Here is a 12153-nt window from a genome sequence, read left to right on the forward strand (position 1 = left end):
TGAGTGAGCCATCTGCATGTTACATGTGATCCATTTTACAGTACATACATGTTTAAGCAGGACAGCATCAAAGGTTACTGTGGAGCCCAGGCCAAAGAGCACAACATCACAATGGTCTCTGAGTTTGTTTGTTTTTTACCTTTAGCGATACTTAATAATCATCCCCTGCTCAGTCTTTGTTAAGTCCACTGCTCGCTGAACTCTCTCAAGACAAAGGCCCAAAAAAAATCATTGGATATCTGCTTGACCATGGCAGGAAATCGAAAATTGTTTGCATATCCTTCAGGCTTTTATCATGAAAACAGCACAACAATAAAACACAGGGTAAGCCTCAGTTATGGCATCTTGCAGATTAATATGAGTAGCTGTGGGGGATGCTTTGGAAATTGCTTTGACTAGAAATGTGTCAAGGATGACAGGTTTTTCTTTTTTTTCCAGTTTGATTCCTATTAAGCACTTTCCTCTGATCTAATTCAATAAATGCCAAAGGGAGTTATAATAATCATATTCAGTCCGGATCCTTTGGGATACGTGTCTTTGGAACCCATAAATACTTCTAACTTTCTTTCTTCTACACGTAATATCTTCTGAGGTTCACATATCTTCAGAGGTTTTATATTTCCAAGCTAATCGAGTACATAAAGTAGAGTTAGCTTTGGAAAATGCACTGAACCCCACATACAATCAAAGGAGTCCCTGCGAAAGTGCTAAGCCACCAAGCCACCGAGGCATATTTGAGCTTCAAATGAAATCCCTCCACTGATGTAATGACAATACAATCCGTATCATTCACACGTCTATATTAGAGCAATAAAGCAACACTTTCTTTTTCTCTGCTTTGCCAACGACATTTGCAGCATTTTGTAGTTTTAAAGGGAAACAACACAAGAAGTTCAGATATTGAATTCATGACAGCCAAATTGGTCTTTGAAAATTCTCTCCCAGAGCAACAAATTAGAAGACTGTCAATAAGTACGAGTCTTACTCCTTAATGAGGTTCATAATGAATCTGTTTCAAACCAGTAAATATCTCTTGATCCCCTCCCCACCCGCCCCCCCAAAAAAGCTAATGAGCCAGTTATAACAGATATGGATTTTGCACAAACATCTCTGACATCACAGATTAGGGATCGGCAAAACTCTCATTTCTCATCTCTTACTAAGACAAACAGCGAACAATATTCACTGTGAAAGTGAGCTGTTGTAGGATGCCGCAATAACAAAATGTATATGCACAAATTTAATTAAACCCGGCACGTAAGACAGCAAAGGTCTAAAGTCTCACTCAATAAAAAAGAAAAGTGCTACCAGTGAGTGTGAAGGGCTGCTGAGAGGAAAAGAATAACATGAGCTCCCTTTCACCTATTTTAATGTAAAATATTCCTCCCTCACAAACATCTGTTGTTGTAGTCTGTACAACACCCAAACAAACACAACAAACAGGAAAAAGACAGAAATGCTACTCAGTTTCTCCTCAACTTGTAACATATTTTTTTAAATGTAAGTGCAAAAAAAACAAAAACAAAACCTTTACAGAACTCGATGGCAGCTCAATATCAGCTGACCAGCAGCAGCAGCAAGTTAACTGGTGTAACCCAGCCTCCTCATCACACTCCCACACACGTCTTCTATTAGTCTGATGTCCTTTCGCGGCATATTTTGTCTCCACGTGTTAATGTTGGCTGGTGAAATGTCTCCTTCGTACATCAGATTGTACAGGTTCGTGGAGGTGGTGAATAGAAGTTGGTTGAGGGCTGCGGGCGAGACGGGCACCCCCAGAAACGCGTGTATGCTCTCCGCCGTCTCCTGCGGGAAGTTGACCACGTCCTCAAACCTCACTTGGAGGTAGGACTCCTCGGGGAGGCTCTCGCTGACTCGGAGCGCTGCCGCGGTGTGAGCCAGCCACAGATGAGCCAGTATGAGGATGGGGTTAGTCTCAGAACGGGACAGCAGCCTCTGGATTATTTTAAACTCCGGCGCCGTTGTCGGGCACCCGTCACCGGCAGCGTCCTCCTTGAATATCAAGGAAAGGTGCTGCGGGATGTTTTTAAGGGTGTAAAGGCTGGGTTTGCTGTTATAAACCATGAGATAAATCCACGCCCGAGGGTCTCTCACCAGGTAGATTGTCCTCAGGGAAGAGCCCACGACCTCCTGAATGAAAGGCAGCTTGAGCGCCCAGCTTCCACTCCGCATGTTGAGGACCACCCGGGCGTTGGGGTACTCCGCAACATGCCGTCTCATCTCCCTCACATACTCCGCATCTCTGTCCAGGCTCGCTCTCAGTTTGCCCTTCAGCTCAGACGCCGGCTCTCTCCTCCTGGATCTTTTCTTCCTGTCCCTGGAGGGGCCGACTCTCTGGGCCTGTCTGACCCTGCTGCCCTCTACCAGCTGAATATTCTGCAAGTGCAGCTTGGTGTTGTGGACCAGTGAATGCAACCAGCCCTGAATAATCTTAAACCGTCCCTGCACGGCGTCTAACCTTGACCACTCACAGGCGTCGACCAGGGAGTCGAACTCAAATTCGGTCTCAGGAATGTTCATGTGCTCGGTGGGAACTCGTACGTAAACAAAGTCCGAGCTGTTGTAGAAGAGGTGCTTGAGCATTTCCGATCCCGATCCGGGAAGGGTTGTTATGATGACGGTGGGCAGGGGGAGCCGGTTCTGCTCGTACAGTCTGATTTGTTTGTTTACTTCGCTTTTGGCACCCGCAACTTTCCATTTCACCCCACAGAGGAGCTGATCGCAGCTGTTAGACACAAACAGCAGCTCGGCTATCCACAGAATGAGCACAGAGAGGAGGGCGTAACGCATCAGCCTGCTAAAGCAGACATAAAACTTTCTCTGTATGGTCAGAAATGCTATGGCCACGCAGAGGACAACCCCTGCTATCACATTGACTGTGAAGCCAAAGTCAAACAGCTGATTATTACTGCTGATTGGTTTGGGGATGAGTTGAGTCCCAAGGCCATATCGAGTGATTTGATATCTATCCTCAACTTTACAGTGACCGCCAAATCCTAAATAAGTCAACCTGGCTCCGATGTCTTTGTAGTTTGTCGCAATGGAGACTATCTTCTCTGTGTTATTTATGGTTAAAGAAAGTCTCACTCCGTTTTTGCTATCATCCACAAATCTACAGCTGGACACTTTGACATATGGGCCGTGTAACACGTAAGCTACTCTGCTGACTGTGCCCGTCACTGGAAAAGTGACATTGACATACTGAGTCCACCTCTTTTTAAACTCCGCTGCCTGCTCTGCCTCCTGTATCCTGGTATCAGGGCTGTGACCCTGGCTGTCGAACCAGAACATTTTATAATGAGCGTCCCACACATCCATCATGGCGCCATTATATCTGTCCATGAATCTGAAAGGGACGTATTTAAAGTCAATGTCAAGATTGTGGAAAAAAGCACTGAGGGACTTCACAGGTGAATCACTCCACCTCTCTACGTGGTCGAGCACCAGCAGGGTCTGTGAGTTCAGCAGGACTAAAGCTCTGTACACACTCTTTAGTCTCATAGCGGGGGAGTAAGCCAACGCCGCCTCCCCGCTCACAAACATGGTGTCCCCGTGTGAGGAGGCGACAATCACCTCCCCTCTGGAGTCACCCACCCCCTCATCGGTCCAGCGCAGCCACTTAGCGCACTCCCCCAACTGACCCTCCCACGGCGCATTACACTGGCTGGTGGGAGACGGACTGAACACCAAGACGTTGTTAAGGTAGCTGTACTTTGGACCATAAAGTGCTTCCGACACAAATACCTGTCCGTTAGGGGCAAAGGTGAAAGAGTTCTGATCGGGGTGCTCGTGACCTGGGTTAAAGCTGTTCCAGCCATCCACCCAGGAGTAAGGCTTGTCGTGGACGATGTCATAGACGGCACGGCCACCCAGCTTGCCAGACTTAAAGGAGACAAAAGTATTACCCTGGGCGTTCGGTAGGCCTGCTCCGTATGTAACCACACCCCAGTTTGAGAAAATATGCATCCTAGCTTTCCCAAAGTCGTGGGGAGGCTGCGGCGCGAGGTGGGAGTTGTACCAGATGTATTCTGTGTGAAGAGTAGCCCAGCGCTGGGCAGACGAATGCCCCATGGGACCATCCTTGGGCCGGTGCTTTCTAATCTGCTGAGCCAGCCAGTTGCCCGTGCCGTTCCTCATGACGAATGTGTCGAGGAAAACAAGCTGGCTCTCCGGTCCATAAAACCAGTTGTAGTTGGAGTCGGCGATGCCAACTGTTCTCTGAAAGCCCGGCAACAGAGTGGCGTAGTAAAACCAGAAGTGTCCCCGCAGCCAGTTGCTCTGCAGGTTGTCGATGTTGAAGTGGCGCTGAGCTAAGAAGACATACTGTGTGATGGACTTGGCTGTGTAGCTCCCATAGGCTACTCCCTCATCCAGAGACCCATCGACGACATGGTTTAGGAGGAACATAGTTTTCTCCATGTAGTTCACTGCCACTTGTTTCCAGATCATTGACTCCCGGTCGTCATGTGATCCGACCATGATTGCACCGATCAGGACGGCTAATATGTTGGTGGTTTGATGATTTTGGAGGTACTGTCTCCCCCACCCCCTGTGCTTTGAGATGTCAAACAGCTCCTCCGTCTCAGAGCGAATTTTCTTGAGGTAAACATCCCTCCGCCGCTCATCCAGGTAGGAGTAAATAAAGTCATAAGCTGTAGCAAACCCAGTGAGAGAGTGCGCAGTGGGGACCTCGTCGTTAGGAGCACTGGTCACCTTCCAGTCGGGGTATTCAGCCATCCTATCCATAAATTTGATAAGAAACTGCAGGGCAGCAGAGTCCTCTGGGCACAACAGGCAGTACAGAGCCAGGGGAGGCAGGTTGTTGCCATAAATCTCATTCCACTTGCTTGTAAACTCTGCATGTTTCACAGGCGGCATGTAAAAGGGAACATTTGCCAACATGGTGAGCGCAGCGGCCCGGATGACTTTAAATATGTGACTGTGGGTGGTGGAGGACCTTTGCCTCAAGTGCAACACATCTACTTGGTTAAAATATAGGTTGGGATGGGAATCAGAGGACCGGAGTTTCCACTGCTCAGTCGCTCTGGCTTGTGTGAGCTTGACCTGCAGCAAGTCATCTGTGAAAATGTCTCTGTCCGTGGCGTTGAAGACCCCGGAGAAAGCTGTCCCCACTGCGAACAGTGGTAGCAGAAAAACTGAATACAAAACCCAGTTAACTGCCATGTTGCCGGGCATTTGTGAATACATTTTAGTGCGTTTAAAAATGAGGCAAAATGTTGTTGTAAAGTCCAACAACTTCAGTTGTTATTTCAGAATAAAAGTCCAGGTGAGATATAGTTGTTGAGACGCAATAGTAAAAAAAAAAGATCCTTTATGAGACAAATGATGCAATATCAAAGTCCCATGCATGATAGTCAAGAAGAGGGAAAAAACTGTAGTGCAAGAACAAACACTATCCACATCCACTTGTAACAATCTCATAACAGTTTGCAAAGGCAACAAAACGCATCACATTAATTATCCATAAATGTCTGATGGTAGGCAGATGTTTCCGGTCTGGTTTGAATTTAAATCCAAGAAAAAACATCCTGCATGTCTTCCTCCGTTTCTCATGGTAATAAGGTGTGCTCGCGAAGACCGACAATCCTCTCCGATCGCGTGAGCCAGTAACTCACATTGATCTCCTCCCCCCCCACCCCCCCGAAACATTTCCTCCCGAAACAAACATCAGTCAGCCCCAGTCAGTGTCCGGTCCAATCACAGCCACCCAAAGGCACCGTGCGCAGCCCAAGCGAGCTGCAACATCCGCGGAGAGGAACCTCAGCAAACAACGCATCTCCGCAGATAACATTGCTTGGTATCCCCCCCCCCCCCCCCCCCTCCACCACCACCCCAACCCCAAAACCCAAAACCGCCGGCCGCAGAGACTCCACTCCAAACTGCCTGCTGCTTAAAATTGCAAATCCTGATCGGGAAATTGATCCATTTGCGTTGTTAAATCCGTTACTGTGCTTTTCTCTCTCAGCTCCACGTTGCTCATCTTCCGTTATTTTTAGTGTGGCGAAGTCCGAAAAGGAGGAAAGTTGTCGTCACTCCTCAAGTATGCAAAGAATGAGACATGTTTCGGGGGTTTCTCCGCGGGAAAGAGTATAAATCCCCAATGATGAATAATCCAGATGTAAAATGTTCTGTGTATGCGGGGATTTTTGCGTATCCGCCGCCGATCGAGACGCACATCTCACAAGTGAAAGCTGTGTATGCGTGTAATCTCCGGACGCGTCTCCGCTGTGTGTGCCCCCTGTTCAACACAGTCTGTTTGATTGTTTTTTTTCTGCACTGGGTGGAAAATTTCCACTGTACAAACTGTAGAGGGAGCCGTGACTTCAGAAGCCCAGCCTCATCTACTATGTAGCCTCGAGAGTGGGAAGGCTGAATATTCAGCTCATGAAATATTTTCCTCTCCCTCTCTCTCTCTCTCTCTCTCTCTCTCACACACTATGATGTTATATTACTTGTGCTACAGAGGCTAAATCACACAAGTGGTTAGAAAACACTCTTTTTGGATCTACTATGCATTGTTCTAACAGACAGTGTTTTTTGTTTTGCAATAAGGACACAACTGATATTAAAGGAATAGTTTGACATTTTTGGATTTGCTCAAAATGAGACGAGAACACATTCTTCTCATCCAATTCTTGGCAAGAAACATGTTAAACATATTTCCTAAAATGTCAAACTATTTATTTGAATTCCCATGATTTGTGTTACTTGCTGCAGAGCCAGGCTGTTTCCCCCTTGCTTCCAGTCTTTATGCTAAGCTAAGCTAGGTCACTTCTGGTTGTAGCGTGAGAATGATATTGATCTCATCTAACTCGAGAAAACAAATAAGGGCGTATCCAAAAATGTTAAACTATTACTTTGACATCTTCTTTAAAAAAATATTCCCACAGAAGCTCACTAATTATCGGCTTTAAGGGTGCTGGTAGGTGGATTAGCTTTAAGGTCTGTACACACCGGGAGGCATTTTCTTTCTAGCAATTAATTTGTACATTTTGTCATGAGGATTTTCACACAGCATGGGAATATTATGTGGCGAAATAACGTAATTTGTTTTTGGAACAAGGTCTATTTTTATAAGCTTTTATCCACGAATAAAGGCATCAACCAATCACCATGTGCGGACCAGACATATTCAAAGCATCATGTTATGAGTTGCCCTTATATATAGAACAACAGGGAGACTCCGTAGACCGAAGCAAGAAGGCAAACTGTATTACTCCTTTCAACAAAATTAGCTCATACTGTACTTTCCTTTCACAATAAAAGCCCTAGACATATACACTGCCTAACTGTTTACCATAGGGAACTCAAATTCACTCAGATCATTCAGCTAAAGGGAAACTCAATAGCTTACAGTAGCTTAGGATATACAACAATTTAGCTCAGACTGCCTGCCAGACGCTGCTCAGCTCAATAGGATCTCTATTGGTCGTCTGCCTGAGCGAGTCTCTTCAAATCTTTTATTGAGGTGACTGATTAGTCTTGGCATTTATAGCAGCATTTGAAGTGACACAACATGAATTCATGTTACAAAAATAATACTCATTTCGGACCAGATCTCATTAACATGTTAAATTAGAAATTAATTTTTGGCCTAAAATGTCTCTTTACAGCCTTTCATCTTCAGTCTCAGTTGCACGTCTTTGTAACACATTTCCCGAGGCAACAGAAAAGGCATCCAATAACCTCAAAAGCGTCTCCCCTTAGAGGAATGTGTGACATTTGCCTGTCCTAACACGTGGCAGTGTGCATGCAGCCTCATTGATCACCTCATTCCGTGTATATTAGGTTTCTGTGCAGCATCTTCACTTAATGATGGATCGCTTTCGCTACACTCAATATCTCTACAATACTTCACATGCCTTTTCTGCAGCATGCTATCCCATGGGGGAACACTGTTGCATGATGGGTTTTTTTGTTTTGTTTTTATTCGCCTCAGTTCACAAGTGCACGCTACATTCACAAAGTTGGCCTTAACAAGATGGCTGCTGGAAAAACACACAGTTGGAACAAATCAGCACTAACTTGGTTCATCTTCCAGTGGCTAATGCGGAGGCCTCTAGCTCCTCTCCTCGGCATTTGACATTCATATTCCTTTTGTGAGTGCGTTCAATTCGACCATTTGCTTGGAAATCTGACCCACTATTATACATTCTGCGTCTCTGCGGAGAAAAGCAGAGTTGCATTCATGCGGGCTGCGAGTTTTAACCACATAGTGCTTCTGGATGCACCTCACTCACTGATGTCAAAGCTGGTATTTATTCTTTGGAAGCAGCAGCAGCAGCAACTTGGTGATCATAAAAGTATTGATTTGTCCAAGTAGACATGTGTGAGCTTCGGAAAATATATCCCTATTCATTCTCTCTATGCCACTTTTGAATGTGTTTGACGTCAGCTACTTCAGCGTTCGGTTATCGGGTTACATATTGCCAGTAATCATGGTCAGTCAGTAGTAACTAGGGGTAATGAATATTCATGCACAGATTATATATACAGTATATACTGTATATACAATCTATAATGTGTATATTTCATAAAAAGCTAAAGGCTCATACAGATTCATTGAAACTAGTCCTCAACCTGGCCTTGTTTTAAGATACTGGAGCTCATGTCAGGTATAAATTTAACTGATGAAGAAACAGTGCAGCTCCCTGTTTTGAGAAAAGTCTGATTTTAAAAAACTCACTCGTGGACATTTTTTTTTTGCAGCGTGCACCCCTTTGCTGTACGCTCTACCCAGACTTTCACTTCCATTAGCTGCCCATCTGTTAAACCTCCATGTTTCTCAGCAGAGTACTTTTGACTAATTTGATCTTCATTTAGTGGCCCTTGCGTTACGTCCTGTCGTCACCGGTTAATCGCTCCTCCAAATGAGCTCCGAGCGAAAGGAATGTTTGTCGGTCGCATGACAACCGCCATCCTTTGAAGTTTTTCTCCAAAAACTAACAGGAATAACTTCTAATCGCCACGATGCCGCACGCCGATCCCCCCCCCCCCCCCCCCCCCACCCCTTGCAGACTTGCGTTGGAGAGGACGAGTTCAACTGAGCATCCTAATGAGAGGAAGCCTGGGTGTGGTGAAAAGATTGAACGATGACAAACCACAGCAAACTAACACGCTCACCGCTGCTCGACCTCCGGTTCAGCAGGAGGTCCTCAAGGTGTTGCTCTGCGCTGGTTGCCTAGCGACATCTGAAGCTCATCTGATCAGAAAAGACAAACGGTAGATTGACCAAGACGGTGTCAAACACGAATCCTGAATGCACCGTTGATGGACAGGCGGCAACCGGTGTCTCCATGCCCGGAGTAAGCATTCCTTCTGTTTACGCTGGCAGTTTGAAGCTTTGCAAATCTCGGCTTTGCTTGTTGAAGAAAAAAAAAATGAAATCTCCAGCTCTACATATTGAAAGGGGATGTGTGTGCTGACAACCAGTGCCCTTATTAAAAAATAGCCATGCTGGGAGCAAAAGGAGGTGTGAACCAGGCCCTTCAAAGACTCCCCTCTTTCTCTCCCTGCAGAGAATTTCAATCCCCCCCCCCCTGCCTCCAAGAGTCTCAGGTTGCTCAGCACGCCTGTGTCCTGCATCCGGCAGAGGGAAAATTGGCTCCAACTGTTCAGGTTTCAAAGATGGTTTCAGGGCTCTCTATGAGTCCGTCTGTCAATCACAGTAGTCTCCTCAAAAACAACCCCTACAGCTGCAGTGTTCTCGGGGGTGCTTTCAACATCACTGTGGTCCCTCGAAGCCATTACATCCAGATCATCATCCCGAGGACAGGAAACAGTTCACCTGATGAGCCTAGACATGGAGACGCTCAACGCTGTGGGGCCTTTCACAATAATAGCGCAATTTGTCTAATTCACTTGGATGGAAAACATTTCTTCGAAAGATTATGAAGACTATGAAACAATCTCGTGAGCTTATTAGTTCATCAAATCAAAGTTTTCACCTTTGCCAGCTATTTTCAGTATGTGAATGCCTTGTTGACAGTCTTTGTGTTGCTGATCTCAACTGAAGATGGTCACTTTGAATGAGTGTCGCCTTCATCCTCACAACACAATGACCTATTGTGCTCAATGTTATGTTTTCTTCTCATAAATACGTCTGCAAGGTTCTGTTTGTGCCAGAATAGTATCGTCGTATACCGTGCAGATGTTAAAGCGTGCTGCTCTTGTCTACACATCGTCTTGCTGTTGCAAGTGCTGTTGCATGTGTTTACTGGTTGTCAACGACTGCACCGTGTTGCCTTTCAGTGGCGTTTGCATCTGTCTGGTGTCCGTAGTACCTGCTGCCTAATGTGGACTGACATCTGTTGTCGTCGCCTTATGCTTAAGTCACCCTTTCATCGTTCACCCCGCACGTTTCAGTTTGCCCATCCCTTTTGTCATCTCCGTTTGCATGTTTCTTTGGTTGTTTGCACATCATTTCGGTCCTACATTTTTCCATAGCTTCCGTCAAATGGAGACAAGAGACAGCAGCTGAGAACATCAGACGGATGCAAATGCAGGTGGGTACTTGTGTTTGTTTAAATCTCACATTTATCAGCAAAGGGTTGTGTTTTATTTCCAGTTTATTTTAATGAATCCTCACAGAGTTGCGTGGATGACCTTGTGGTACATAGAAGTGCTACAGGTTATTTGATACAGAAAGAGAAAAAACTAAAATTAATATAGAATTGCTCGGAGCGTAGACACACGGCCTTTGCGGACAATCTTGGTGGTCAGGGTGATGTATTTTGATGATGAATCCGTTTGAAGGAAGAAAATATATGTATCTGAGGTGTGTGAAACGTTGATGATTCACTGATCCGAGTTCTGCTGCACAGTGCCCATGAAAAGTGTACGAACACAGGCAGTGTTGATACAGTACCTGTTCAAGTCCTCGGAGATGTACAATACAAGTTCTGAAATATGTCGTGAATATTTCCGGATGCTAATTTCAGCATCCCAAAAGGATCATTTGAATTTTAAAAAGGCATGCTTTTATAAGAGGTGACAGGAAAAGAGATGAGGATTGTAAAAAAACAAATCTATTTAAAAAACAGCGTGAACAGCCAATTGAAGCTCACAAATAGTCTACGGCCACAATGTGCCTCCTCTGCTAGAATTGATTTTGTTCCGTTTCCCCATTCGCTGATACAGCTATGCAGATATTGGTTTGTGTAACGCGACACATCGACTCTGTACTGAGGCGAATAAACAGCTCTCAAAACTAATTCCAATCCCAAAGAGTGACATGTGATTTTCTCAGAGGGTGCCAAATTAAACATCCCACTGTGGCTGATACACCATTTACTGCCAGAGTTGAGGTTTAGCTCTCTTTGCAGGGTGAGATTACAACTCCAGCGATGTCGTCCCCCCCTCTTCCTCCTCCTCACTCATTCTCGCAACTTTTAGTGAGTGGGGTTTAATCTAACACTGTCAGGAGTCATCTTTTCTCAGCAAACACATCAAAGAGGCTTGGAGAGTCTGTGTTCTCATAGGTGCACATTATTCAAATGGGCAAAGTTGCTCCTCATAGTTTGGGCTCTACACCGCATCAGCTTCTGTGGCTGACATGTTGCCGTGAGGCAGGGGAATAGGAGATGAGTTTCTAGTGTCACTCATGGCAGCATCCAGTGGGAAACTGCAGTGTCTCTGAAAAAGGGACTAAAAGATGAGAAGCAGAGCAGATATAACTGTGCCTACTTCACATCATGCAATATTTTGGCAGGAGAGCACAGACCTCTTCCACAGCCTGCAACCGCTAGCCCTATTCCTCCAGTTCCGTCTGTGATGTACACAGACTGGTGTACGAGAGCTTTACATAAATTCATGAGACTATTTGGCCCTAATTAAAATCCATAAACAAGCGCAAGTGCAAGTTCATCTGCAGTTCACAGCAAAATGTCTCATTGATTTACTTTGTTCTTGTAATAGCCAAGGAATTCTGAATGGTGGCCTTTTAGGGCAAATCGGTTTGCAAATAATCTTCCCCCTCGGGAAAAGTCTTCTCTAAATGGATGCTACAAAGGTTTTATATCCTAAAATGTGTTTTTGTTTGTTTGGTGTTATTGTCTATCAGGAAATATCTCTACATAAAAGGTTCCTGCATCCACTTTCTTATTTTTAGCA

General features: G+C 45.3%; 1 protein-coding gene across 1 annotated transcript; it reads right to left on the bottom strand.

Moving 5' to 3' along the window:
* Positions 1–1133: 1133 nt before the first annotated feature.
* dselb (dermatan sulfate epimerase like b) lies at positions 1134–5229 on the bottom strand. The gene has a single exon (XM_076080844.1). The coding sequence runs from the start codon at positions 5227–5229 to the stop codon at positions 1582–1584; it is 3648 nt and encodes a 1215-aa protein (XP_075936959.1). The 3' UTR covers positions 1134–1581.
* Positions 5230–12153: the final 6924 nt, after the last annotated feature.

The sequence above is a fragment of the Anarhichas minor genome, unplaced genomic scaffold (assembly GCF_050575085.1).
Source record: "Anarhichas minor isolate MPS153535 unplaced genomic scaffold, ASM5057508v1 ptg000074l, whole genome shotgun sequence".
Taxonomy (NCBI): domain Eukaryota; kingdom Metazoa; phylum Chordata; class Actinopteri; order Perciformes; family Anarhichadidae; genus Anarhichas; species Anarhichas minor.

Coding starts and splice junctions, on each gene's coding strand:
- dselb (XM_076080844.1), bottom strand. CDS start 5,229: ATGTATTCACAAATGCCCGGCAACATGGCAGTTAACTGGGTTTTGTAT.